Source organism: Anabrus simplex, chromosome 1 (assembly GCF_040414725.1).
Source record: "Anabrus simplex isolate iqAnaSimp1 chromosome 1, ASM4041472v1, whole genome shotgun sequence".
Taxonomy (NCBI): Eukaryota; Metazoa; Arthropoda; class Insecta; order Orthoptera; family Tettigoniidae; genus Anabrus; species Anabrus simplex.
In genome coordinates this window covers 1,009,786,036-1,009,812,059 of record NC_090265.1, presented here as the reverse complement: position 1 = coordinate 1,009,812,059, position 26,024 = coordinate 1,009,786,036, and the positions used below count along the sequence as shown (strand labels likewise).

At 38.7% G+C, this 26,024-nt stretch overlaps 1 protein-coding gene across 4 annotated transcripts in view; it reads left to right on the top strand.

Moving 5' to 3' along the window:
- The window catches only part of Zn72D (Zinc-finger protein 72D), a 166,164-nt gene that overhangs the window by 50,098 nt on the left and 90,042 nt on the right, over positions 1–26,024 (top strand). For all 4 annotated transcript variants that reach the window (XM_067136935.2, XM_067136934.2, XM_067136933.2 and 1 more), the window contains exons 5-8: positions 2,091–2,392; positions 12,354–12,527; positions 12,746–12,956; positions 20,624–20,779. In XM_067136935.2, coding sequence (XP_066993036.2) covers positions 2,091–2,392; positions 12,354–12,527; positions 12,746–12,956; positions 20,624–20,779 — 843 coding nt within the window. The remainder of the gene's footprint in view (positions 1–2,090; positions 2,393–12,353; positions 12,528–12,745; positions 12,957–20,623; positions 20,780–26,024) is intronic.

Here is a 26,024-nt window from a genome sequence, read left to right as displayed (position 1 = left end):
AATGACACAACCTGACTTAAGCCCTTCTTCCATCCATGTCTTCAATTAATAATGTTCTCATGATGTCGACTTATTGCGAAATCACATTCAATTTTACGAAGTGTACATTTATTATTCACCTATTCAATACCTACAATACCACGTTTTGTGGTTACATCATAAAAGATTAAAAAGTTGTGACATGTTTCGCCCTTCTTATTGGGCATCATCAGCACTTTAGTTAATCTTAAAACAAACATTTTTTTAAAGGATGATTGCATTATTATGAAAAATTGAGATGAGATATGTTGTGATGTTAAAAAAAATGTTTTTCTTTGAATCAGTAGTTAAGAAATATGACATGGGAATTACGAGCACATGATAAAATTATTGTATATTTTACAATATTACCAATAATTTTTAGACAAGTTTTTAAAATCGGCATGTGTCTGGAACTGAAATGGATCCTTTTCTTTGTAAAAGTCAGTAATATTTGTCGCGGTCGCTGCTAAATAGATCAGAGGATGAATTTTGTTTTAAATTATACGTTCCAACTGTTGAATTTAGGTTAAGAAACAAATGGTGTTTCTTCGTTGAGTTGAATTGATTTAAGATGCACTCTGGCGTAATTGTTGAAATGGAGTATAAGTTGAAGATTTATCTGTATTTGAAAGTTGTGTTGATTTTCACATATAATGTAGTCTTCCAGATGTTGTAAGAATCTCGACGGAATAGAATGTTACATCAATGTTAAATCAAATGCCGTGTGAGTATCTATCTTGTCTTGTTAGCAGCGTTGGTCTGACAGTGTAGAAAACCAGGCTAATATTTAGATTGAAATTTAAGTTATGAACAAATATATATGTACTGATGATTTTGAAACTAAATGCAAGTAGTTATATTCACACCCTTCTTAGTTTGACTTCTATGTTTTTCTCTGAAGGGTGACATTTCTGCTGCTGCATCTATTGGGATTTAAATGCACTTGTCAAAAAACACTCATTCCGGTCAGGCAGCCTCCCAGGCGACACTCTGGAGACAAATATTTTTACCTAATGCATGGATTTTCACGAAACGTTTTGGGAATGTCACCTACATAAAAGTAGAGGTATCACAGTCATTTCTTTCATATGCAACTAATAGTTTTTCCAAAATAACTTTGTTTTTGAAATATTTAATTCCATTTTTTCATGAAATTTAATCCACAGTTAATGTAAATTCGCAATTAGGTAGATAATACTTCTTTTAAAAGCACTACGTATCAATTTTTCTGTACATAATTTATATAAGGAGATATGTATACTAAACTATGTGTAATTTTTAAGTTTAAAAATGTTTGATTTTAAAATCCCTACTACTTGAAAAATTTTGCAGTCAAAAATTCCATATGCAGGTTTAATATAGCTGTGATACATATAGAATGTAATTTGGTTACATTTGGCAGAACATTATAGGAGAAATATGGGATTTAAATGTAAAATTACAATTGGCAATGTGATAAATTGTTTGAATTCAGCGAAATAACTTCGTGACAAGAAAAAGGACACTAATCCTTTAAATTTCAGCCATAAACATTTGTTTACCAGTATGACCAAAATACTGTTTGCCACACATTGCAGCATTATGGCATCCCGCCTGCGCGAGTCCGCACGCGTTTTGCTAGGTACACCTTAATTCGGAAGTTTTTTATCTCAGGAGTCTTGTATAGGAAAGCCTAACGTTGCTGTAAGACTTTCATAGATGCTACATTCTCTAAAGGAGACTTTAGTTGAAGTTTTGTATAACTCGAAGAGTATGTGGCACTTAGATAATCTCCTGGACGCATTTAAAATATTCCACAAACTGGTTTGTGTTTAGAATGCCCATCATTATATTACCCTCTACAGTCGACTTTGTGAATTATGAGCCATTGGCGACTTTGAAGTTCGGCCAGTCTACTTTGCGCAAAATCTCTGTCTGGGGAAATTGTGACTTTTGTTCTTACAGTCGATTTTGCCGACTCTGCCTCAAAGTTTTGTTCTTGAATATGACCCTAAATTGGGAATGGCAAAGGGTTTAGAGTTTGGTATTTTCCCTCGTCAATGTCTTTAATTGGAAATTTACTCTTTCAGCGGCTGGCAGTACCACGTATTCTGGATATGATGCGGCATTGTACAGTGCTGCCACTATGTACGTCGCTCAGCAGGCCCAAACGGGAACTGCTGCTGCTGCGGCAGCTGCAGCAGCTACTGGTGCTGGAGCTACAGCAGCTGTGGCCACTAATACTGCTCTGCCTAAGCCTGCTGGGACCTGGCAAGGTTATAAGAAGGGCCCAATGCCGGGAGGAATGAAAGCTATGAAACCAAAACAACCACCAAAGCCACAACAGCTTCATTATTGTGATGTATGCAAGATCAGCTGTGCTGGGCCACAGGTAAGAATTTTATGGAGGTATTCCAATATTCTGGGGAGTGATGCAGGTACTGTGAACATAAAGACTTCAGTTATATTGTTGCAGACATTTTTTAATATCTCTCATTGCGTCATCCTTCTGGTGTCTAGTCACAATCTCCTTCCGCCTGCTAGGGTAATACAGAGGAACCTTGATTTTCTGTTTTTGGATGGACCCTGCCAAAATAAAATACAGTATGTGAAAACTAAATCTAGGAGCAATTTAATCCATCAGCAATTTAGGTACTTTCAAACGGGGTAACTTTGGGCATCGGCATAGTGATTTGAAAGTCCCACCACTGTGCAGTTGTTTTTTTAATCAGAGTACCTGACTTAACATGTGTTGTCTGCGCACCTTACCAAACCACAGGGGCCATCATTGATCTCGATTTCTGAAGAAACAACGGAGACTGTAACTGAAAGTATCACAGGAAGCTGTATAAAAAGGAACTCAACTGTGTTTCCTAGAAACGGGGTATATTGAGGTTAAAGGCCTCAAATCAACAGCAAAGGACGCTTTTGTTAAAAATTACAGATGCACAAGTGAAATTTTGGTTGAGGATGTTTTGTATATCATATCTTGCCCCCACAGGAGTTGGTATGAAAAAGCTTGGTTTTAGATCCATCTACAAGTAGTTTGGGCACAAATATCTATTGTGAGCTCATGTAGAGTTAGGAAAATATGATGAAATATTTGCGAGAGAATGAAGTGATAGTTATGATGAAATACTGTATGTTTATTATTTGACTTAGCATGTACAGCTATGGTCAGCAATGAAAAATAAAAGGCATGTTATGTCCAAAGTGTCCCACTTTAACTCATTGGGCCCGAGCCACGGAACCGTTCCGTGCTTCGTCTCGGTGGACCAAATGCCGGATCACGGAACTGTACCGTTGTCTCATTTTACTACGTAATTCAACTTTTCCTCAAGAGATGGCAGAGTGGGTTGCATTTGTGATTTGTGTAGGGATTCTTTCTTTGCAATGTTATATGCTCTTTGCTAATACATATCGACAGTGTGCTTGGTAATATTAGTTTGAAGTGGGCTATCTCTCGACTTTGAGATTCGCTTGTAAACAAGATGGCTGCCAGTATAGAACTGATATTTACAGCTATATAACCCATTTTAGGAAGTAATGATGATTAGGAATGTAATTTTTTCAGTGAAATTAGTAGTAATATTAGTATTAGTGTTAGCAATGCTCCTGAAGAACAAATAGATGTGGAAATCGAAGAGGAAATGCAAAAAGGCCGTGTTACAGCTCAGCAGGTGGACTGAGTACGGACCCGTGATGCTAATAAAATAAAATGTTGTACTGTATTCCTTGTTCCGCAGTTTGTGGTATGAAAGCCTTTTGTTTTCATATATATTTAAATCTTTAGTAGTCTTGTAAGTAAGAAATTTCTCACGACATGAATCGACACTATATTTCCTCCAAAATAATCCCAGCGCCAATGCAGTTTCAATCCAACAAATATGCAAGGCTCAATGTGTTAAGAGTCTAACTTTGGCCACCCTTATTTCTTAACTTTTCAAGCACAAAATGAATTCTAACCTGAATTAAACATTACATTACATATATACAGTAAAACCTCGTTAAGACATTTCTGCAGGGGACAAGGAAAGAATGTGTTAAGCAAGAAACCGTACTATTGAATACACGAATAAAAACTATCCAACAGGGATATGTTGTAAACACTTCGTAATTTTTTTTCTGACATGAAAGTGTTTTACGTTGTGAATGTACAGACAGGCCTGTAGTGAAAAATATCTAGGTCTACAGTTTGTAAAGGCTTGAAAAAGGACAAGAACAAATATGAAAATCCTTTTTGACTGGGGCTTGTTACCTAACTGTGTGTAAAACACCATACAAAAAATATGAAAACATTTGCACTAGGGACCATAAAAGTATCAATGTATTGTTGCAGTTCACTCTTTCTAAAACAAACTGAAGCATATTTCAGACCAATGGATTATTAAACAATCTGAAGTTTTCTGGTATTGCTCGTCGACTCTAATTTGGAGGTTAAACTTGGCCATCTGCGAGCGAATGGTTTAACCGCCGTCTCGAATGCGACAACACTTGGTTTGCTTCAATCGACTTGAGTTGAAACTCAAAGATGCAGGCCTTACGCGCCACTGCTGAACGATGCGAATGTTTGTCTGTTTCCTGGATTTTAATTTTTTCCTTCATTAGTTAGCGATTTTTCAGAATCCTTAACGACTCCCTCAAGACAAGTATGCACCACGCTAGTCAACACGATTATATTCCTAATCCGTATGTAGACTATCATGCGACAAATATTTGCTACTGTATTACTCAGCACAGAATTAATGTTTTAACTTCTGTCAGCAGCCCTGAAAATGGTTTTCCGTGGTTTCCCATTTTCACACCAGGCAAATGCTGGGGCTGTACCTTAAGGCCACGGCCGCTTCCTTCCAACTCCTAGGCCTTTCCTATCCCATCGTCGCCATAAGACCTATCTGTGTCGGTGCGACGTAAAGCCCCTAGCAAAAAAAAATAACTTCTGGATGGAATGCGAAATACGAGCACAAACAGGCTTACTGGGTTATTCAGCAATAGCATTGAAAACCGGCAAGCAAGATTAAACTTTCCTGACATTAATGGCTTGCTCCTCGCAGGTGTAATTTACCCCAGTAAAATTCGGGAATTTAAGGCCATTTCCTGTTAGGGGGAAACTTTCCCCGACCTGCCTCCTGTGTTGAGGGCTTTTATATGTGCTGGAAATCACATTCCTTTCATAGGGGATGACAAGGGACTTTTTCAAGGATAGGAAAAAAGTGTTTCTTCTAAGCTTTGATAGCAAAATCTTGTGACTCAATACAATATTTTTATATCGATTTGGGACTTCAAATTTACGACGTGCTAAGCGAGAAAAACTTCTACTTAATGCAATCACTCATTAGGAGTATCTTTCAAACTTTCAGTTCTGTTGACAAAGTTACAGTAGGAAGGCGTTCTTTCCAGTGTCTACTCCGTCAAATGTAACTTAAAAGCTTTTCAGTTTGTTGAACAGACAAGTTTATTATAAATATAAGTGTAATATGTATATTGAAATTGTGTTCAGTGTACTGAAAAGCTTTTACCACAATTGAGGAGCTAGATGCAATAACAACGTAAGTCTACTTACACTGTTATTGCATGAATACTATTTTCAGATTTCTTGGTCCCTTCACTACAACCCATGTCAGTAGCTCACTAAAACTAGTACCATGCGCTACGCTGTTATTGCATGATGCATGCTTCATGAGTGGCACGTTCAGTTGCCGCCAGTTTTCTGGCTAGAAATGATGTCACTGAGTGGTAGAGAAGGTTTTGTGGCGTCACATTTAATAAAAGACTGGGTATCAGCACTTCGACCTATGTTTCTAAGAATGCACTCTGCTAAAAAAGCAACAGATTCATGATACAGAAGTTTGTGTGACTTTATTACCATAATGGTGTTGTATCAGTCAGTCTTACACTCTTAACTATGTGCCATTTACCTTCTTAAAGAGAAATGATAGCCGTCTCAGTTTTAACGATTTGAGGCTACATGATGTAAGAAAGTGTGGCGTAAAAGCAGACAAAAGGTTTGATGTTATTTCACTAATGAAATACTTAAAAACTGAAAATGTTGGGTGGTATGTGAGTCATGTCTGTGTAATGATTCCCTAGAGTCTACTAATGCAGCATGTGAAGATGGATCCTCCTGATTTTGATCAGTGATGCATTTGAGTATTTCAAACAAGTAAGACACACAATGCCTAAATCCCAATTATATACTTTGTGATCTGTTTTTTTTTTTTTTCCTTTTATTTTAGGTTTAGAGATTCACTTTATACATGAAAATAGGAATAAAAGTTGTTCAGAAAGGAATGTTTCTAATTTTATAACATTTCAACTAATTTGTGGGGATGGGGGCGGGGCAATTACCGTGACCTAATACCGTAGTTGAAGAGAGCACTGTGACAATATTTTCTCGACCCAAAAAGAATGAAAAAGGTGAATGCTAAATAAAGAATAAACTTAATGGTTTTACTTTTCTTAGTTGACAATTTTTTTTTAAAGGAATTTGTCCTTAATTTTATTAAGTTTTGACATTTTGGAGAACTGAGGTGGGATAAACTGCCACTTTTGTTCCTCTATAGTGGGCGATCATGCTTTCCTAACTCCCTGATCAATACTGGTGTATGGCAAAATATAATATTCCTGCTCTTCATGCAATAACAGCGTGTAAAAGGAAAATTTAATTAACTCGGTCTTTCTTATTAGCTACTAGATCAATAAAATTCTTTGGGAAATACATTTCCTGGCTCTTTTAAATGTCCTTAAATGAAATTCAGGTTGATTCTTAATATTACTTTTAACTCGGAACATTTATAAACTTCAAGCTACTGTTTCTCAAAATAACGTAAGTCTACTTACGCTGTTTTTGCATCCAACTCCTCAATTACTAGCGTGCGAGGCAACCCCCTCCCCCCTGGGTTTTTGAGACAAAGAAAATTATAAAAAGATAATCTTGCATGTAGATACTCGAACGTAATAGTCGGAGAAGGCCTTTTCCTGTATTCACGGAACTATGGTGAAGGCTCTTATCAGAGTTGGAAATCAATTTTGTTTCCAAAGAGCTGATAAATACAGTAACATTTTCAGGGCTAGGACAAATGCGATCGTACTAAGTGGTACTAGCAAAAATATGCGACGCGATAAGGGAGTTTCTTTAATAGATTTAATATGATGGGAATTTGGACTGCTAAGTGGGGAGAAAGTGTTTATGAGGAACACACTAATGGGGTTTCACTGTACACGAAAGGTATTGCGTTAGCCAGTATTTGCCTCACAAATTTTATAGATCTTTGTGCCAAATCTGGCTCGCTTACTGCGATTACACTGTGCGTATGGTAGCCAACCACGAAATTTCATGAGGGATTCGTCCAAGGGAACGTTTTCTGCCAGTTTAAACCATGAGGAATGTGTCCGAGAAGTTCACAATTATAGGCCTGATTTTTCTCAATTTGTCACTGGCATCACCTGAAACTTCATCAGTGAAGTGGAGGAAACTAGAAATGGAGAGATCTTTTCATGTTCATTGTTTCTGAAAAGATAGGAGTTTCGGTACACCTATCTTTACTCCAGTACAACTTGCTTCACTGTTTCCAAACCTGGGTCATCAGGATACACAAAACAAACTACGCCTTTATTTCGTCCTCGGTTGTGTTTAACCCTTTATAATCATTTCTCCTTTTTTTTCTCATCTGCAAGTTGCTTCTGAGCATAATTGTCTTTGTAACAGTTACAGAAAATAAAGGGTCCATATTATCTAAAAAGACAGATAAGTCGGAATGGAGCTGTGGCTGCATATTTCTGGAAAGAAAAAATCTCGCAAACACAACTGTGTGCAGTGAAGGGGTGAGTGACAGGATTATTATCTCTACTTATTCACACCCAATCATCCTCGTTCACACATTTTGATTGTGGAGGCCTGGCGGAAAATTATGCTAATCGGTCTCAGTCACTAATGGTACGTTTCTCGACTCGTTTACGCTATTTACACTCAACATTTCCTCATAAAATTAGTCTTCTAATTCTTGAAGATCTTCACTAGGAATTTGTAATATTTCAGTCAACCTATGCACATGATGTGAAGGTCATTGGGAAACTTCGACATACCCTCACCTCAGCTTTCTAGTATATGGAAATCTTAACCCAGGAGCCATCTCTTACAAACTGGGTAGGCAGTAGTAAGATGCCTGAGCATTGACAATGCGCGGATCCAGCTCGCCATTGAAGTTCATTGGTTTAAGTGTGGAATAACATTAGGAAAGCAAAACGGGAATCACAACATTCAAAGCTCTTGGAACATACATATGAAAGAACATGTCTTGTCAAGATGCAAATGCTGGAATCCCAATGGCCAAGCAGGCATTTATTATAAGGAAGAGGCTGTTATTTGAGAAGTTTAGATTGTGAGTCGAAGAAAGGTGCTTTGTGTGTAGTGTGACTCTATTTGGGGCTTGGGTATAAAGGGAAAACGTAGACAGGATGCGTATATGTGGGAGTGGTGGCGGAAGGAAGAGATCAGTTGGACATAAGGTTCAAATGAGGGGGTACTATGAAGTTGTTAAAAGGAAAATACTGCAGATACATACATACATAATCATTATAGACTGTTATGCCTTTCAGCGTTCAGTCAGCAAGCCTCTGTGAATTTACTAAACGTCGCCACAATCCTCGATTTGCAACTAGTGTTGTGGCCTCATTTAGTTCCATACCCCTTATCTTCAAATCGTTAGAGACAGTCTAACCATCGTCGTCTTGGTCTCCTACTTCTCTTACCATCCATAGTAGAGTCCATTATTCTCGTAGGTAACCTATCCGCCATTCGCCTCACATGAACCCACCACCGAAGCTGGTTTATGCGTACAGCTTCATCCATCGAGTTCATTCCTAAATAGGCCTTTATCTCCTCATTCTGAGTACCCTCCTGCCATTGTTCCCACCTGTTTGTACCAGCAATCATTCTTGCTACTTTCATGTCTGTTACTTCTAACTTATGAATAAGATATCCTGAGCCCACCCAGCTTTCGCTCCCGTAAAGCAAAGTTGGTCTGAAAACAGACCGATGTAAAGATAGTTTCGTCTGGGAGCTGACTTCCTTCTTACAGAATACTGCTGATCGCAACTGCGAGCTAACTGCGTTAGCTTTACGACACCTTGATTCAATCTCAATTACTATATTACCCTCCTGGGAGAACATACAACCTAAATACTTGAAATCAACCTGTTCTAGCTTTGTATCACCAATGTGACATTCAATTCTGTTGAATTTCTTACGTACTGACATCAATATAGTCTTCGAGAGGCTAATTTTCATACCATACTCATTGCACTTATTTTCAAGTTCCAAGATATTAGACTGCAGGCTTTCGGCACAATCTGCCATTAAGACCAAGTCGTCAGCATAGGCCAAACTGCTTACTACATTTCCACCTAACTGAATCCCTCCCTGCCATTTTATACCTTTCAGCAGATGATCCATGTAAACTACAAACAGCAAAGGTGAAAGATTACAGCCTTGCCTAACCCCTGTAAGTACCCTGAACCAAGAACTCACTCTACCATAAATTCTCACTGAAGCCCAATTGTCAACATAAATGCCTTTGATTGATTTTAATAATCTACCTTTAATTCCATAGTCCCCGAGTATAGGGAACATCTTTTCCCTCGGTACCCTGTCATGTGCTTTCTCTAGATCTACGAAACATAAACACAACTGCCTATTCTTCTCTTAATTTTTTTCAATTACCTGGCACATACTGAAAATCTGATCCTGACAGCCTCTCTGTGGTCTGAAACCACAATGGTTTTCATCCAACTTCCTCTCAACGACTGATCGCACCCTCCCTTCCAAGATGCCAGTGAATACTTTGCCTGGTGTACTAATCAATGAGATACCTCGATAGTTGTTGCAATCCTTCCTGTTCCCTTGCTTATAGATAGCTGTAATTACTGCTTTTGTCCAATCTGAAGGTACCTTACTAACACTCCACGCTAATTTTACTACTCTGTGAAGCCATTTCATCCCTGCCTTCCCACTATACTTCACCATTTCAGGTCTAATTTCATCTATTCCTGCTGCCTTATGACAATGGAGTTTTTTTAGCATCCTTTCCACTTTCTCAAGCATAATTTCACGAACATCATTTTCCTCCTCCCCATGAGCTTGGCTGTCTGCAACACCACCAGGATGATTTCCTTTTACATTGAGATGATGTTCAAAATATTCCCTCCGCCTCTCCAGTGATTCCCTGGGATCTATTATGAGTTCACCTGAATTACTCAAAACACTGTTCATTTCCTTTTTCCCTCCCTTCCTAAGATTCTTTATTACTGTCCAGAAAGGTTTCCATGCTGCTTGACCTAGCCTTTCCAGGTTATTACCAAAATCTTCCCATGACTTCTTTTCGGATTCAACAACTATTTGTTTCGCTGTTTCTTTCATCTACGTACAAATCCCTTTCTGCCTCGGCCCTTGTTTGGAGCCATTTCTGATAAGCCTCCTTTTTACGTTTACAGGCTGCTCTCAGTTGATCATTCCACCAAGATGTTCGCCTTTTCCGATCTTTACACACAGTTGTTCCTAGGCATTCCCTTGCTGTTTCTACTACAGCATCCCTGTATGCCACCCATTCACTTTCTATATTCTGAAGCTGCTTACTGTCTACTGTTCGAAACTTCTCAGTAATCATATCCATGTACTTCTGTCTAATTTCCTCGTCCTGCAGATTTTCTACCCTTATTCGTTTGCAGACAGATTTCACTTTCTCTGCCCTAGGCCTAGAGATACTTAGTTCACTACAGATCAGATAGTGGTCTGTATCATCGAAAAATCCGCGAAAAACTTGTACATTCCTAACAGATTTCCGAAATTCAAAGTCTGTTAAGATATAGTCTATTAGGGATCTGGTACCCCTAGCCTCCCATGTGTAGCGGTGAATAGCCTTATGCTTGAAGAATGTATTCGTAACAGCTAAACCCATACTAGCACAGAAGTCCAGCAAACGCTTCCCATTCCCATTAGCTTCCATATCTTCCCCACATTTACCAATCACCCTTTCGTATCCTTCAGTTCTATTCCCAACTCTCGCATTGAAATCGCCTATTAGCACTATTCTATCCTTGCTGTTGACCCTGACCACGATGTCACTCAATGCTTCATAAAACTTGTCAACTTCATCCTCATCTGCACCCTCACATGGTGAATACACGGACACAATTCTTGTCCTAATTCCTCCCACTGACAAATCTACCCACATCATTCGCTCATTTACGTGCCTAACAGGAACTATGTTGCGTGCAATGGTCTTCCTGATAAAGAGCCCTACCCCAGACTCTGCCCTTCCCTTTCTTACACCCGTCAAGTACACTTTATAATCTCCTATCTCTTCCTCATTATCTCCCCTTACCCGAATATCACTTACTCCTAGCACATCCAGATGCATCCTCTTTGCTGACTCAGCCAGTTCTACCTTTCTTCCATAAGCCCCATTAATATTGATAGCTCCCCATCGAATTCCATTTCGTTCGCCAAGTTGTTTCCAAAGAGTCCCTCGCCTGTCAATGGGAGTGGGACTCTATTACTCCCATAGGTCCGAGGCTTGCTTAAAATGTTCTGAGCTCGGTAAATTCATGAAGCAGGATGCTACCCTACTTGCACGTAGTCCAAGTGAGGATCTCTTAACGGGTTATGGACCACCGGTGAATTGTATAGTCCTAGCCGCCTGAACACAAGGTGGGCCACGACTCGGAATATGTCCGAGATGCCCACTCCCATTCCATAGCAACTGGTATCCCGACTCTCAGGACCACTTACTAGGCCACTCAGCCGTTGCCCATGGTGGTGGTGGTGATTATTGTTTTAAGAAGAAGTACAACTAGGCAACCATCCTCTATATAACACTAATCGGAGGGAAAAATGGAAGGGATCCGAACCTTCGAAAAATGAAGATGTCGGTCAAAGAAAGACAAGGGCCACGAAGGGCGTGAAAATGAAAGACTCCCTAGCCCTCGCAAACCTAATAGCATCGGGGTCGGAAAAGAACAAGAGGTGACCAAGGGAGGTCGGATAGGATAGATGAAAGTGAGGAGCCTGGCGCAAGTAAGTGGAAGCAATGCCAGGACTCAGCTTAGGGCCTCGTGGTCGCCAACCCACGCTCCAAAGTTCAGAGCCCCTGAGGCCAAGTTGCCCATGGTTCACGAACTAGGACGTGACTACAGTAACCCACAAACTGCGGATAAATCGGAAAATAAATTTGTTTCCTCAAGTTTTTGTTATATAATGAGCTTGTGTGACTTGTTCCATACATCTATTCTACACAGTAATATTAATTTTTCTCATAATATTTAGATAACAGGTCTGATTTTTCTGTTTTTTTTAGACTTACCGTGAGCACTTGGATGGTCAAAAGCATAAGAAGAAGGAATCTGCATTAAAGGCCGGATCTGCGCCAGTAGCTCGTGGAAGCAATGCATTGCGTTGCGAGTTGTGCGATGTAACCTGCACAGGATCTGATGCTTATGCTGCTCATATTCGTGGTGCTAAACATCAGAAGGTAGGAATTTTCGTGCTTAATTGAAATTGTACTCTTATGGGTAATAGTTGGGAGAGATACTTCTCCAGTAATAATTCACTGTGATGAAATTACTCAGCTCGCTTTGATTGTGATAATGAAGAGCTGTTTTGTTCCCTGTTATTTTTCTGAGTGCTATAAATTCACTTTTCTTGGCAAGTCCTTAGTTACGCCCTCTTAGAACGGAACTTTTCTTTTAGGTTCTAAAATTGCATACCAGGCTGGGTAAGCCAATTCCATCAGATGATCCAGTTGTTCTTGGAGGTGGTTCTGCTAAGACTACTGGTACAACTGCAACTACCACTACAAATACTTCTTCTCAGGCTAAAACTACTACTACTCAGACAAAAGTAGTCCCGGGCGCAGTCAAGAAACCGGTTACTGCAGCTCCTAAAATAAATTTTGTTACTGGTATGTATTTCTAATTTTCTGTGTTATTAATACTTGTAAGTGAAACTACATGGTAGCAACTAATTACTAGAAGGTGGCAAATTGTTTTTTGGTAATTTCCTGTTGAAATGTCTCGGAATTTTTATGTGAAAATAAACATAACGAAGAGTTCTGTTTAACACGTTGAGTGCCAGACCGATTTTCATAGCATTGACGCTCAGTGCCGTAAGCTAATAACATCGAGTTACTCTCTGGTGCCAAAACGTTCACAGGCTTAACCGAGCAAATGATCGCTGAAATGAGGATGTATTTATGATATATTAGGTTAACTTATTATGACCCCATATGGGGTTGTTTGTATTGGTCAATACGAACCGTGCACGTTCATGCGCCCCATATGGGGTCGTACTTTTACAGTAGTTACTGTCCCGACGCTCGGTCATACATTTTTCTTTTGCAGGGACGCATTATGTGCTGCTGATTATGAGAGATGTTAGGTTCTTCATACTGGAGCCGTAAAAAGTACAATCTCCGATTTTATGCAGGAAATGTTTGTAAATTACGATCTTCCGATTTTAGGTTAGGAAATTTTCATGTAGAGTGTAGTTATATAAAGTAGTGAAAATCATGTGAATTTGGTAAATTAGGAACTAAGAGAATAATATTATAAGGAGACTTATTAGTTACGGATTACTGAACATGTGAACAAGTATATAATTTTGTTTGTATTACTTTGAATTTGAGTAACAGAACCTAGCAGCGATGATTGTGCAAAATGGGAAACCAGTGACTACATTGTTGAAGACGGTCATAATTGTTGCAAGAGCTGGCTTGGAAACCTGGAGTACAGTGGTGATGTGTATGCTGAAGACAGTTGTTCATCAATGTGGATGAACGTGGGAGATCGCTGATTGCTTTGTACTGGGTTCAAAATTACTTAACTGTATACTTCGTCTACATCATTGTCTGACTTGTTCGATATATCGTCCAGACTATCTGCACTAAGTCTTTTGCTGTTCGATTTACTCGTAACGACTTAAAGAAGGAAGGAAACTCACAGCACTGTACACTTAAATAAACAATCCGTGCGCGAGATAGACAATGATTTTGTCACCCTAAAAACACACTTGACGTACCCATATGGGGTCGCGCCAAAACTGGAATTGAATGGAAGATGGAGTATGCACGTACTTGAATAGATAACCAGCAGATGGTAGGGACTTTATACAGCTTCGAAATACATACTTACTGTGCACCCAAATGGGTACGCACAGTTCTCGATTTAGATTGAACGTACGACCCCATATGGGGGTGTGAAGTTGAAAAACTGGACTACTCTCATGTATCCAAATGGGGTCGCTTGGCACTCAACGTGTTAGTCCTGTGGGTGGGGGTGGTAGAATAGCATCTGCTTTCCATAATATGTTATTGATTTTACGTCCCGTTAATTACTTTTACAGTTTTCGGAGATGCAGATGTGCCGGAATTTTCTCCCACTGTACTGTCAATAAAAATACAGACACGAGGCTGAAGTATTTGAGCACCTTTAACCCTGCTGTTCTGTTCGGGTCAATATGATCTGAAATGGATATACACGTCGTTTGTCTGATTTTTAAATACCAATATATGTTTATGAAACTCGGTGACTTTGAAAATAGAAAATAGAGGAGCATGTGTTAAAAAAGGTTTTTAAATACTTGAAGTAGTTTTTCCGTAAACTGTAATAGTTTCATATGTAACGGTCGAGTCATTATGACCCAACACAATTATCTTTACTGTAATTTTGATTTATTTTTTAACACTCCAGTGGGCGCACGCAGTACACGTGTCCTCCAGTGATTTTGTTTTGCGTGACTACAAGGTGTGGCAACACTCGTGACTTTGAGCTGCCATGTACCTTTCTCCCTACTCGCCCTCCACCCGTTAGTGCATTGTCAGCTCTTATGCTCGCTAATTGTCGCCGTGACCTCGTGTTTATTTGCGCTGTACAGTAATGGAGGACACTTGTCCTCTGTGCGCCCACTGGCGTTAAGGTTTTTTGCTGATATTGCTTTGGTATATATATTTTTTTTTTTAATTTCGTAGGATTGAACGTCATAACGGTTAAATTGACATAGTTCATGCGTGATAATAATGACCAGTGAAAGTGAGCGTGAACAGGAATGCTGTTGGCTAGATGAGACTAAGGATAACTAGTGTGTTCTAGGTATAGAGGATGAAGATGAACGAGAAGGCCACTTGGAATACCACACAGAGAAGTAGAGAATTTCCAGTCTTATATTGGGACCAAAACAGTAATAGGCAATCCCAATGCCTCCCTTGGCTTTATGTAAGGTGCAACATCTGTTCTGGTCTTGATAACATTATCGTATGGTATACGATAATATTAAAATACTAGATTTGTGTTAAGAAGGAGCAGTTTGGATTCCTGCCTGAAAGCCCAGTGACAATACAGTGCCCTGAGGAAAGTGCCGAAAACCTGTTTGGCTATACATTCGAAAAAAAGTAAAAGTATAAACATCTAACCTTGGACATTATGTGGACGTTTTACTAGTACCAACATTTGATGAAACTCGTTCATTCTTCAAGCAGAGCTGTCGAAATGCGCTCTGTCTCCTTCCAATTGTGGCCACTCTGCTTTATTATGATTTCCGAGGATTATCTAAACAATACCACCCGAATGCGATGCTAAGATGTTCCCTTATGTAAGTTCACCGCAGATCGTTTTTTCGGTACAGTATTTGCTTTATCGCCATGACGGGGCGTTAACACGAAGATCCATAAGTATGCCGCAGCCAACCTTTCGTGAGATACATTTTCTTGAAGTATGCTTGATTGAGGATTTAGCGTTGATAGGACTCAAATTTCTGGACGGTTGATACGGGAAATTGTTTCTTTGCGAAACTGATAATGCAGGATTTTCACGTGATTTAATTTGAATGCTTGCGGAACCACGTAAATTGAACACATAATCCGGGAAAACGTAGTTTCCAGGAACGGATAATGAGGTTCCACTGTATATGCTAAGTATTGCCGTAGTTAAAATATGAATTGAAACAATTATTGCGGTGGAAAGGAAATCCACTGCAATAATATATTTGTCGTTTATGTCCGAGCATCTGGGAATGCGTGTAAATGTGTTAAGAAACTGAGTCCAGAGTTCCCATTCTCAATTCCAGGCGAATGCCGGAAGTGTACCTTTGACAGACCGCGGCCGGCTTATTTCCAGTTCCTTTCCTAAACTATCCTTGGCGGAAGAGACATTCTTGAAAAACCGACTCCGTAGAAGAAATATTGTAGAAGTAGAAATAAATTTTCATTTTCGATCCAGATTAACCGGAGGTCCGGATTCATGAGGGTTGGATAAACGAGGTTCTTGTGTGTGTGTATATTTTTTTTCAGAATGTTCCAGTAATTCACACATTGCTCTAAAGTGTACAGTGGAACCTCTATCCATTCCCGGAAACTAAGTTGTCCCGGTTTGTTCAAATTACGTGGTCCCCCAAGCATTTTAACTAAATTACATTGCAAAAATCCCGCGTTGTGTTCCTCGAACAGATTTCCCTAATCAACCGCTGTCCATAAATTTCAGTTCCATCAACGCTGAACCCTTGATCAAGCATTTTTCACGAAACTGTATCTCGCGAATTGACTAGTCCTACGGCATACTTACGGATCTTGGCGTTAATGCCGCGTCGTTGCAATGATTAGAGCAAGTACTGTACCAGAAAGGCAATTGGCGGTGAACTCGTATAAGGGGTCGTGTTAGCATTGCATTTGGGTAGTATTGTTTAGAGAATCCTTGGAAATCGTAGGGTGGCCAAAACAATTGGAAGCCCATTTTGACAGTTCTAGGAGTTTCGTCAAATGTTCGTACTTGTAAAATGTTCACGTTATGTCCTGGGTTAGATGTTTGTAATTTTTTGTATGTATCACCAAACAGGTTTTCGGCACTTCCTCCAAGGCACTGTATAGTCACTGGGCTTTCATTCTTGAATCAAAACTGCTCATTCGTAACGCCCACCTAGTATTTTAATATAAACACTGAAGGTGGCGATTTATAGTTAATTTCTAACCGTGGGCTTCGGTTCAGTGTTGCTAGCCATGCAGTTTATAGTTATAGTTAATCTGAACGAGCGTCTAGACCCTGACAGACATTTCACTCCTTCGCTCCGATCCTGATTTGGCGCATGCGCATAGCTATTTTCCTTCCCCCTCTTCCCCTTTCTAGGAGCCTACAATTGAACAGAAGAGCAAAATACTGTGTAAGCTGCACTGTGCATACATTAATACAAAGTTATTAACTCGCCACAACTGCTGTCTTTCAGGAGCCTACCATTAAACACAGCAACAAAATACTGTGTAAGCTACACTGTGCATGCATTAACACAGTTGTTAATTAACCTGGTGAGCCGAACATGTCCTCGGACACTCCCGGCACTAAAAGCCATACACCATTTCATTTTCAACTGACCACAACTGCTTTCTGCTGACGACTCCGGAGGTGCACTCTATCTAACACGCTATAGTCTATAGTTTTCCACAAACGTCACATTTATTTAAAGTCAAACTTTGTTAACTCAGATTGTTGTCCGTGTGCTTGACTCTAATAACACAATTTTGTGTGGTTTTTCACAGAAGTTAAGGATAGGCCTATGTCACAATTACACATTAAGTAAATTACTGTAATAAATTATGCTACCTTCTTTCTCATTGAATAGCTAGCGATTGAGAACTTTGAACACATTGGTCAACCGTCTCTCTGCATATAATTACCATTGACAACTAACCGGTTTCTTTTTTTTTTTTTTTTCCCCCGGGATCCATACGCCGAAAGCTTCTAGATAATTTAGGATAGATTTCTTAGTGGAGAAAAATTGTCTTTTTTAATCCATATTATTATTCTCTGGGTACATTTCTGGAGGCTGAGGAAAATAATCCAATTTTTGAACGGACTGCTGAAATAGGTTTATTTTTGCAACCATTTCGTGCAGAGGTTATTACTTCGTGAAGCATATTTAAAGATTTCCTTTGCCTCGCTTCTAGGGTTAAAGTTGCACTTTTACTTGTAACACTGTTCTTGTTTAGAGCCGCAGTTAGTACTTCAGTCTTATTTTGTTTCAGTTGATTATCGTTAATGTTGTCGAAGTGAGTAGAGCTGACGTCAGTGCTAGCGGAAATAACGTTCTCGATCGAATCTCTAGGCCTCCTGGTTGTGTTCATTATAGCATTGTACTTACATATGACATGAATATGCTTAAACATATTCCATCATATACTATTATCTATGCAGGTATAATTGAACTCTTGGATATACGTGTGTCACGTTCAGAACATTTAAGATGACAGCTTTCACATTTAATTTCAGTTTTCCCAACCTTATAAAAATCCATACTCTCTTTTTCTGAGGTGATTAGCCAACCATCTTCATCTTATAATACATTTTCAGGGGAAATGCTCAAACTTGTTTTGTGTCTAGCTCGAAGATCTTAAGAGTTTTGATGTGACTTTTCCCTTTTCTAAGGTGATGATACTGTCGGATACCTTGTCGCTAATGAAACAAATCATGGCATGTATTGCCTTGCCAAGACGTTTCACTCTCTTGCCGGATAAGTAGAAATACTCTTAAGAGTCTTGTGGACAGATTCTAAATGCATGTTGGTGTTAATTTGTGCCCACAATCTGTAACAATGCCCAAGAGTTTACAGTAGGGATGTAATGCTGCACAAAATATTTCCCAAACAATTCAGAATCAGGATCATTTACAGTTTTCTCTATAAATGTTTCAAGCATTACACCGAATGCATTGACATCTATTTCTTGCAGTAAATTTGTGACTTGTCTGTATAGTTCTTCCGTCTTATCTGAATTATTAATCTTCTCTGTAAGATTTTTTTCCGCCAAGCTTTAATCACGTGCCACGTACAGTAGAGTCGTTTGCTAGGTTTGCCCATAACTTTCCTCCATCTGTTAAACAGTCAGCCATATCACTGATAAAAACATTAGGATTGACACTACTTACTATGTCCTTAATTGTCCGAAAATAGTGCCATTAGTTGTTCTTCGCTCTTATTCTTGAACATATAGGCACACGGAAAAACTTGATACAAATCATCTAGAACTAAGTGTGAACAACTCAAAATTATAATTGCTGAGGCCGTGTGTGCCATGATACAAATTATATTACTTACATATTTCTGAAGCACTTCACGTTGTCCCTCATTCATCAAAATCTATATATATATGAAATAAGTTTTGTCTGTACATTGCTCAGAATTTGAAAAGAACGGTATTTCTGTATTGGTCATGTCCACAGTAACAAGTAAATGCACTTTTTACTTATCATAATTTCTGTATGTATGTACACGCATCACGAGAAAAAGGCTGAAGAGAATTTCATGAAAATCGGGATGTATAGTCGGGGGGGATGAGCCACTACAATCTAGGCTATGAATCATCTTATTCACTCTGAGTGAAATGGTAGTTTAGGGGAAGGCCTAAAATTCAGTTCTCAAATATTTATATTAATAGTGGCCCTATCGATAAATACTACATAACTAAAGTTACATAGAATTAAATTTCCGATCATTTGTGTCGTATACATTTTTACCGTACCGGTTATGATAACACAGATATTCATGAATTTAGATTTTTGTTTGCTCAGCCCACATCAACACCGAGTCACGAGGAAATGGGTGAACAGAATTTAATGAAAATCTGTATAGAGTCGGGGAAGAAGAAACTATAGTCTACGCGATAAGCAATTTTACTGTCCCTGTATGAAATGGTAGTTTAGGATTAGGCGCCTAAAATGTAATTTTTAAATAGCTATGTTATTGGTCCTACAGAAAAGTACTACATAACGATCATTTATGTTTTATTCAATTTTACCATACGGACTATAAGAGTAGTATTTCATAGTCTGAAGAAAACTAAAGGTGAAGGCCTACAATATCGAAAGCGCACAACATTGATCAACAATGGCATTACATTGACCATTGTTTGTTGCGATGTTCTTTGCCTCTTATGGTGACCTCGACTCAGATACATGGGATTATTCTTGCGTACCGAGTATAACAGCCTGGCTGAATATTGGTGGGAAATAGCAGGGGAGTTAGAAAACTTTTTTCTTTAGCATGCCATTCCTCTGGTTCATACATTGTCTGATACTGGTGGTACGTAACACATTGGTTCATCATAGTATTCCAGCTGTTCGATCCCTACTCTGACGCTCTGTTTTGAATGACAGTGTGCACATTTGGCAGGGGCTCACTTAGTACGGTAGTAGTACTATGACCGGGTCTAGAATTACAATTTAGGCCTATTCCAAATTATAGCACCACGATTCACTACATAATTCAAAATTCAACTCTCAAAAGAGCAGTTTCTTAAGAAAAGCGTCTTCCTCTTCACTTTTATTAAATTCTACATTCATTTTATTCCAAATTGATTAATTTTTATTTGTAATAAGTGCATACGTATGTTAATCCCTAGGTTTATGGTAAGATGATCACAGTGATGACAAACTCAGCTCGCTTCGATGTGTTCTCTGATGAATATTTGTTCCCAATTTGTTTTCTGAGTGACATACTTACAGATTGAACTACATGTGCCTAGTGACATGTTGATTGTTTATGTGCAAGGTTTCTGTTACTTAAAGTTTATGTAATTTTAATTTGAATTTTTAGGAGCTGTTGGATCTGGTGCCAATGCAGGAAATACTGTGGAAGTAAAGACTGATGCTAAGGAGGATGCTTCAGTCTCAGATTCTGAAGTGACTGTTAATGATAAGGATGTCCAACCTGTTGGTCAAGACTATATTGAAGAAATAAAAAATGATGAGGGTAAGAACATTCTACCGTATTTAATCGCGTAATGGTCTCGTGCTTTATTTTCCATACAAAAATCGGATTTTAGAATTTCATCGCATAATCGTCGCATGTTCAAATTTTATTTCTCAAGCCGCTTAAAAGGTGAAAGGGGCTGCAATGTAAATTGCGTATGGAAGCGCAGTTTAAATACGTGTATGGCGTATGGTGAGTTTCACAGCACAGGCACGTTTGCAAGATGTCTCCAATTTCGTCGAAGACGTTTGAATCAACAATGCGAAGGCTACTTCAGAGAACCGGGATCCCGCTTTGTTGATTAGCAGTGGTTACAGGTCGTCAGACAAAGCTGCTGCTTCAGCTGACGAACGCACGTTTAAAATAGTTTTTACCTCATCTTTTAATTTTCACATGTTACGCATCACCTTTTCACTTGTGGAAAATTGTTTCTCAGCTCGGTTCCCATACTGTTCAGCGAAGACAATTACATTTAGCTTGAAGACCACGCAATAGTTTTTGCAATTTCCCATGATCACAAATAAATACAGCACACGTCAACGTTTTGCTACATAAATTAATGCCAGTAAATGTTCAGTATTTTATTTTTTTAAATGTTTCTACAAACACGCCAGGAAACAATCAAACTAAAATTCACCCACACGTCTACAGTACAGTAATCACGTCACTCTCAAGCACATGCATCTCTACATTCCAGATCAGTTCATACTTCCGAGAGAGAACTGTACCTAATAAACACGAAACTGGAATAACCTCCATCATACCCCCAGGACATGGAGAGGCCCACTTGTGAACTACAAGAGTTGCAAGCTAGGGTGTACCTACTCATAAATTTCCCAATACCTGAATGTTAGGTTATGTAATATAAAGTCCACAAGAATGTGGCCCATGGGAGCTGATACATGATGGTGCTAATGAGAAAAAGGACAAATTCATTTCAATGTTACTACTGACAAGAACAGATACAAACTTTTTGTTTTGTAAATTAGATTCTCACTGACTCATTTTGTCACAGTTTACCTGCATGTTCTGATACCAATGTACTCCTGGTTGCAAGGCTTTGAAAGCTGTACTAGAAAACAGGTGTGTGCGGTGCTGTTATTTCCCGGCGACAATGCGGACAAGCTATAGCTTACAGCTTTACGTGTTTCAAATGAGAACTCGTATCATGGTGAATAAATCGTACATGTCTTGCTGTGACAATATGGAAGTTGCTGGGTTTATGGGTAGTGCTGAGTAATGACATTCAGAGCATGACTAGTGCATCTGAGTGTTATGAAAGGAGCTGCTCATAGGGTCAGTCATGCTGCAATAGTGCTTTCTGACCCAGTGAGGAAAGCAATGGCAAACTACCTCACTCCTCATCTTGCCTAGTACGCCTCATTTTGGTGGTGCTATTTGAGGATCCGACCGGCCTCTGGGCTGATGACCTAACAGACATATTCAAGTGTTATATGCGTCGTACATTAATATGAGTTACAATTTAGTTAGAAATTACTTTCAGAGTGATAAAACCATTGGTATAAAAAATTCTTCACGTAATGGTTGCACTCTACAATATTTTCGAGAAATTTGTTTACAAAACTTGACGATTATGCGACGAAATAGGTATATCTTAACGTGTTCGTTGTATGCACCATTGTGAGCAAAATTGGTCAGCAAATAACGTAGTTCCTTGAACAAGACAAAGATTTTGTAGGAAGTACATAAAAATGTAATTTTGCTATTAGTTTCATCTGTTTGTTCAACAATCTGAATTTTTATAGGTTTCTTAGGAACTTAATGGAGCTTCCTTTGAAATAATTTGCACATGGTACATGAAAAATTAGTGCATTATTTTGCAAGAAATATTGGGTGGTTTAAATCTTAATGGGTACACTGTGCTGTTATGGTTTTAAGTGAGGCAGTTGCTGTGATGACAAACTCAGCTCTCTTTGATGTGAACTGATGAAAACATGTTCCCTATTACATTACTGAGTGACAGCCTTACAGAATTTGATTATTAATTGGAAAATTTTGGAACATAAATTTATTTTTAACAGATTTTGCTGGTCATTATTTTGACTTGCTTATGTATATATGAATATTCAGTTGTGGAGTATTTAATGTTAAATTTTTTGTTACTTGATAATGGATATCTGGGTCATTTAAAACAGGTTATCAGTTTCAAATACGATTCAATATTTCTTTGCATTTGTGCTAGCAATTATACATTTGACTGTAGATTCATGAACACTCAGATTGTTTCAGTTGGTTCATCTTGTGTTAAATTCACATGTATGCATATTTGTTTGGTTCCTGGGAGCTGCTATTCCCTTGTATTGGTAATCTATTTCAGTTAGGAATATGTGCTGTTAAACTACCATGGTACGCTTAAACACTGAGTCACCCTGCATGCTGCTAAAAGTAATTTCGACACACAGTTGAGGTCTGTTGAATCTAGGTCCAGGACACACTGAATACTGCTTGATTTTATGTTTGTAGATATAGTCTACTTCATACGTGGAAATAAAGCAAACTCTGAATTAATAGAAACTTAAGCTGATATAATGGCAAAATGTTTTATGAAAATTGTTCTATAACACACATTCGAGAAATTGCTGCCGGAAGCAGTTCTTGATCCTGACAAGGATAAGAACCTAATCTGATAATTACACATATACTGTATCTGGTTGCAAAGGATAAAATAAAATAAACTGATTTAAACTATTAAATATGCCTCTTACTTGACGTGATTTACCTGGGAATTTCAGTACAGTTGTTTCTGTATGTTTGATAATGCCGTACATGTAATCCTAGCAATCAGGCTTTTTTGTACACTATCTGACATTCATATACCGGATTTTTTCAGTAATTGCCAATTGCAGATGAATATAACTTACACTTCATTCCACAAGCCTGTGCTGTATTTCTTTAAGGAAAAAAGTCTCTTATCTGGTATCATTATTGTAAAAATCCTACTGTTGCGGGACAAAACGTGAAAGAAGCGAATGGGAGGATGTATGGTAGAACCCCATTTCTCAGTTTTTGGAGGGACCATGAAAGAAAAAAACGTTCAATACAGGAAAACTGGAACAAATTAAAACCAAGAAGTTTGCTTAACATCAAAACAATTAAATGTGAACTATATCTTAAACCCTTTAAAACCAAACAAACTACTGGCCTAATAGGCCTTTGCCAATTAAGTGACCGCTGTGCAGCCCGAATACCTGCAGGGGAATGCATGGGGCGATGAGAAGAATCCTCTTGGCCATTATTCCTGGCTCTCTAGACCGGGGTTGCCATTAGATAGCTCCTCATTTAACAGCCCTCATATACAGGTAAAGATGCCTAACCTGGCTGGGAAATGAACTCTGGACCTCCTGGTGAAAGGCCGGAGAGCTAGACAGTGGGGCGGGCTTTTAAGAGTTAAAAATCGGTATAATTTACATTCAGGTTTAGCGGTCAGTATCTTTGATCAGCCAAACCCATGAAAAAAAATGTAATAACACCAAACCAAACAAGCCACCCACAAGCACTTTTTAAATTCTCTAATCTAGTAAAATAAAACACATTAGATGCAAAAGCACTCAACGTGATGGCGAAGTCCCCTTTCCATTGTGATTTGGTCACCGCTATACTGTTCGTAGTAAGTTTCTAGAAATCTAGCCCTGGGTAAATTAAGATTATGTTCAACTCGAGAATATGAATTTGAATGTACAGAGTACTCTAAACCACTTTCGCTTTACCAGTACACCGGTGATCAAATTACAGGGAAAGATGAAGACAAGTGATTTCACCATCACGTTCAACGCTTTCATGACCTGTGCTCTTTATTTTATTAGTTTGGAGAATTAAAAACTACTTGTGGTCGATTCTTGTTTGGATTAGCCTTAAATGATTTTACGAAGAGGTTGACTGATCAAAGTTGCTGAACTGAAATAAGTTTTCACCGAAAGCCTCACCTTTATCTGTATCAAATCACTCATCTTTGGATTTCTGAGAAGATAAATCGTCACAATCATTCTCTAAGTGTTCGATAATCTCGTCTTCTTCGAGAATTTCGAAGTTGCGCTTTGGACTAGATGCTGCCATATTTGGCCTACTGAGGAAAAGTAGCACCGCACAGTTGTATAATAAAAACAAATAAGTTACAAGAAGCGTCACATGTGGTATTTGCTGTCATCTAGTAGGAAAAACATCCATTAAGACAATACACGATGTGGCACAGTAGCTCGTCATACCCAGGAGATTTTTGCGGTAAAAGACGAGTACATATATATTCGTCATGCCCATTACCCTGAACATTCAGCATACGAATATATACGTCATGCCCAGTTAAGAGGTTAACAAACATATGAATGTATTCACAGTTTTACCGGCTATTTTCGTTCTAATTACGTGGTCCCACGGGCATCCACATAAAATAACTTCTAAAAATCCCACATTATCCATTCCTCGAAGAAATGATTTCCCGAAAAAGGTACGCATTTCGACAGCTCTACTTGAAGGCTGAACAATGGATAACTAAGGTTGTCAAATGTTCGTACTTGTAAAACGTTGGAAAGCAGATTTCTAAATTTAAAAAGAAAATTGATCAACACATGAATTTTAGACCTACATATATATATTACAGTGGAACCGTGTTCCCGGAGAGCAAGTTTTCCTGGGTGAAACGTCCTTATGTCCAGGGTTAGATGTTTACATATTTCGTCGTTTGCCAGGTTTGCCCCATAACTTTCCTCCATCTGTTAAACAGTCAGCCATATCACTGCTAAAAACATTAGGATTGACACTACTTACTATTTCCTTAATTGTCTGAAAACTATAAGAAACAGTTTCTTGAAAACCACTTGGCCGAGGATTGTGATGGGATTGTGATTCTGGACGGTTGCCGTGGCCACTCTGCATTATGATTTCCGAGGATTCTCTTGAACAATACCACCCGAATGCGATGCTATGATGGTCCCTTTTGCAAGTTCACCGTCCATAGTTATTCCCAGTACAGTACTTGCTTTATCAAAAGTACATTTGTCGTAGAAGAAATTACAGTACAGTGAAACTCTGTTAAAGAAGTATATCTTAATGCAACTGATCAAGGGACCAAGAATATCATATGTGTCTATTTTTCCCATTTAAAGTGTTAAACAGTTCAGATTTTAGAGCCCCTTGATATAGAAAACGTCCGCTCAAAGCAGCCCATGGTTAAAACCCTCCAGTCTCCGTGCAAGTTGCACCCAGTGTTAGACTGTTCGCGCGCTCACGG